General features: G+C 56.5%; 1 protein-coding gene across 1 annotated transcript in view; it reads left to right on the forward strand.

Moving 5' to 3' along the window:
* Window positions 1-806: 806 nt before the first annotated feature.
* LOC311329200 (wings apart-like protein homolog) overlaps window positions 807-2,500 on the forward strand; it is a gene marked incomplete at its 5' end in the record, with an annotated part of 7,414 nt that continues 5,720 nt past the window's right edge. The window contains 3 exons of the mRNA XM_084463076.1: window positions 807-1,037; window positions 2,062-2,173; window positions 2,485-2,500. The exon at window positions 2,485-2,500 is cut by the window's right edge and continues 82 nt beyond it. Coding sequence (XP_084319202.1) covers window positions 807-1,037; window positions 2,062-2,173; window positions 2,485-2,500 — 359 coding nt within the window. The remainder of the gene's footprint in view (window positions 1,038-2,061; window positions 2,174-2,484) is intronic.

A 2,500-nucleotide genomic window follows, 5' to 3' on the forward strand; every position in this document is an offset into this window, starting at 1 on the left:
CCTCTCTCCTCCCCCCTCACCTCTCTCCTCCCCCCCTCTCACCTCTCTCCTCCCCCCCCTCTCACCTCTCTCCTCCCCCCTCTCACCTCTCTCCTCCCCCCCTCTCCCCTCTCACCTCTCTCCTCCCCCCCCTCTCACCTCTCTCCTCCCCCCTCTCACCTCTCTCCTCCCCCCCTCTCACCCTCTCTCCTCCCCCCCTCTCACCTCTCTCCTCCCCCCCTCTCACCTCTCTCCTCCCCCCCTCTCACCTCCCTCCTCCCCCCCTCTCACCTCCCTCCTCCCCCCCTCTCACTTCTCTCCTCCCCCCCTCTCACCTCTCTCCTCCCCCCTCTCACCTCTCTCCTCACCTCTCACCTCTCTCCTCACCTCTCTCCTCCCCCCTCTCACCTCTCTCCTCCCCCCCTCTCACCTCTCTCCTCCCCCCCTCTCACCTCTCTCCTCCCCCCTCTCACCTCCCTCCTCCCCCCCTCTCACCTCCCTCCTCCCCCCCTCTCACCTCTCTCCTCCCCTCTCACCTCTCACTTCTCTCCTCCCCCCCTCTCACCTCTCTCCTCCCCCCTCTCACCTCTCTCCTCACCTCTCTCCTCCCCCCCTCTCACCTCTCTCCTCCCCCCTCTCACCTCTCTCCTCCCCCCCTCTCACCTCTCTCCTCCCCCCCTCTCACCTCCCTCCTCCCCCCCTCTCACCTCTCTCCTCCCCCCCTCTCACCTCTCCTCCTCCCCCCCTCTCACCTCCCTCCTCCCCCCCTCTCACCTCTCTCCTCCCCCCCTCTCACCTGTACCTCTCATCTCTCTCCCCCCCCCCAGAACCTGTCCCTGTGTACGGCTTCTCTCATGTACATCCTGAGTCGGGACCGTCTGAACATGGACCTGGACCGGGCCAGCCTGGACCTGATGATCCGCCTGCTGGAGCTGGAGCAGGACTACTCCGGGTCCGACACCCAGCTCACCGCCAAGGAGATGGCCAAGGTCAAGGAGAAGATACGCAAGCTGTGCGAGACGGTCCACAACAAGCACCTGGACCTGCAGAACATCACGGTGGGCTGGCCTCCCCTTCTGATAGCTGGACCACTACCCGCCCCTGGTTCTGATAGCTGGACCACTAGCCTCCCCCCCATCCTGGTTCTGATAGCTGGACCACTAGCCCCCCCCCCATCCTGGTTCTGATAGCTGGACCACTAGCCCCCCCCCCATCCTGGTTCTGATAGCTGGACCACTAGCCTCCCCCCCATCCTGGTTCTGATAGCTGGACCACTAGCCCCCCCCCCCATCCTGGTTCTGATAGCTGGACCACTAGCTTCCCCTGGTTCTGATAGCTGGACCACTCTCTCTCTCTCTCTCTCTCTCTCTCTGTCTGTCTGTCTCTCTCTCTGTCTGTCTCTCTGTCTGTCTGTGTCTGTCTGTCTGTCTGTCTGTCTCTGAAATAAAGCTTTACTGAATTTGGACAAGACATTAAATGATTGAACTTGCCTGATGTGCTCTGAACGTGGGTTGACTATGAATCCACTCTTGATGTCTACTGGCGTTTGACAGTCTTTGATGAGCAGCCATTGTTTAGCCTGCCTCCTGTGTTTTCATTCTCTAGTGTCTCTCTCCCCTTCTCTCTCTCTCTCTCTCTCTCTCACACACTCTCTCTCTCTCTCTCTCTCCCTCACTGCCTGAAACAGAACATCAGAAGCCTATATATAACCCAGACCAGACTGACTACTAAACTAGCCAGGGGGCCCTGCTGCCTGGTCTCCATCTTGGTTCATTTACGCAGCATCTCTGTAGAACCCTCAAGGCCGCTCTCAGCGCATGGCTTATGTTGAATTAATCATCACAGAAACGGACTGAAAGTTGGGGAGTTTTTAATCTATCGGTCTTCCGAGAACTTTGACTCATGTTTATTGACGTTCTCTGAACGTGATGCCAATGTCTCATTGGGCCCTCGTTTGTCTCTCCTCCATCCTCCCTCTCTCTGTCCCACCGCCCCCCTCTGTCTCCCTCTGTCTCTCTCTTTCTCCCTCTCTTCTCTCATCCCTTTCTCCACCCTACCTCCACCCTCCATCCCCCCCTCCAGACAGGGCATCTAGCCATGGAGACCTTGTTATCGCTGACCTCCAAGAGAGCTGGCGATTGGTTCAAAGAGGAGCTGAGGCTTCTGGGAGGTCTTGACCACATAGTGGACAAAGGTCAGTGTTTCCCCTTGGATTCTTTTCAGGGGGGGGTGTTAGGCCCCCCGAAAATCCTAGTGTTGTCGCAGGGCGGTCATGTCACGGATACGTGGTGTCAACAGTGTCTCTATGTAATGTGAAGCGTTGATTTGTGACATTGACATAGATGTGTGCAGTAAGGCGTTTGTTAGCATGGATATCCATGTTTGTTAGTATTAGTGCATTTCTCTACATTGAGCTGAAATTAAATAAGTGTTTAGGTAAATAAATATATATTTAAAAAAATAATGTAATTGAATGAATGAGTGTGTCCTCGCCTCTTTCCTCAGTGAAAGAGTGTGTGGA

This window comes from Borostomias antarcticus (assembly GCF_949987555.1).
Source record: "Borostomias antarcticus genome assembly, contig: scaffold_983, whole genome shotgun sequence".
In the NCBI taxonomy this organism is placed as follows: Eukaryota; Metazoa; Chordata; class Actinopteri; order Stomiiformes; family Stomiidae; genus Borostomias; species Borostomias antarcticus.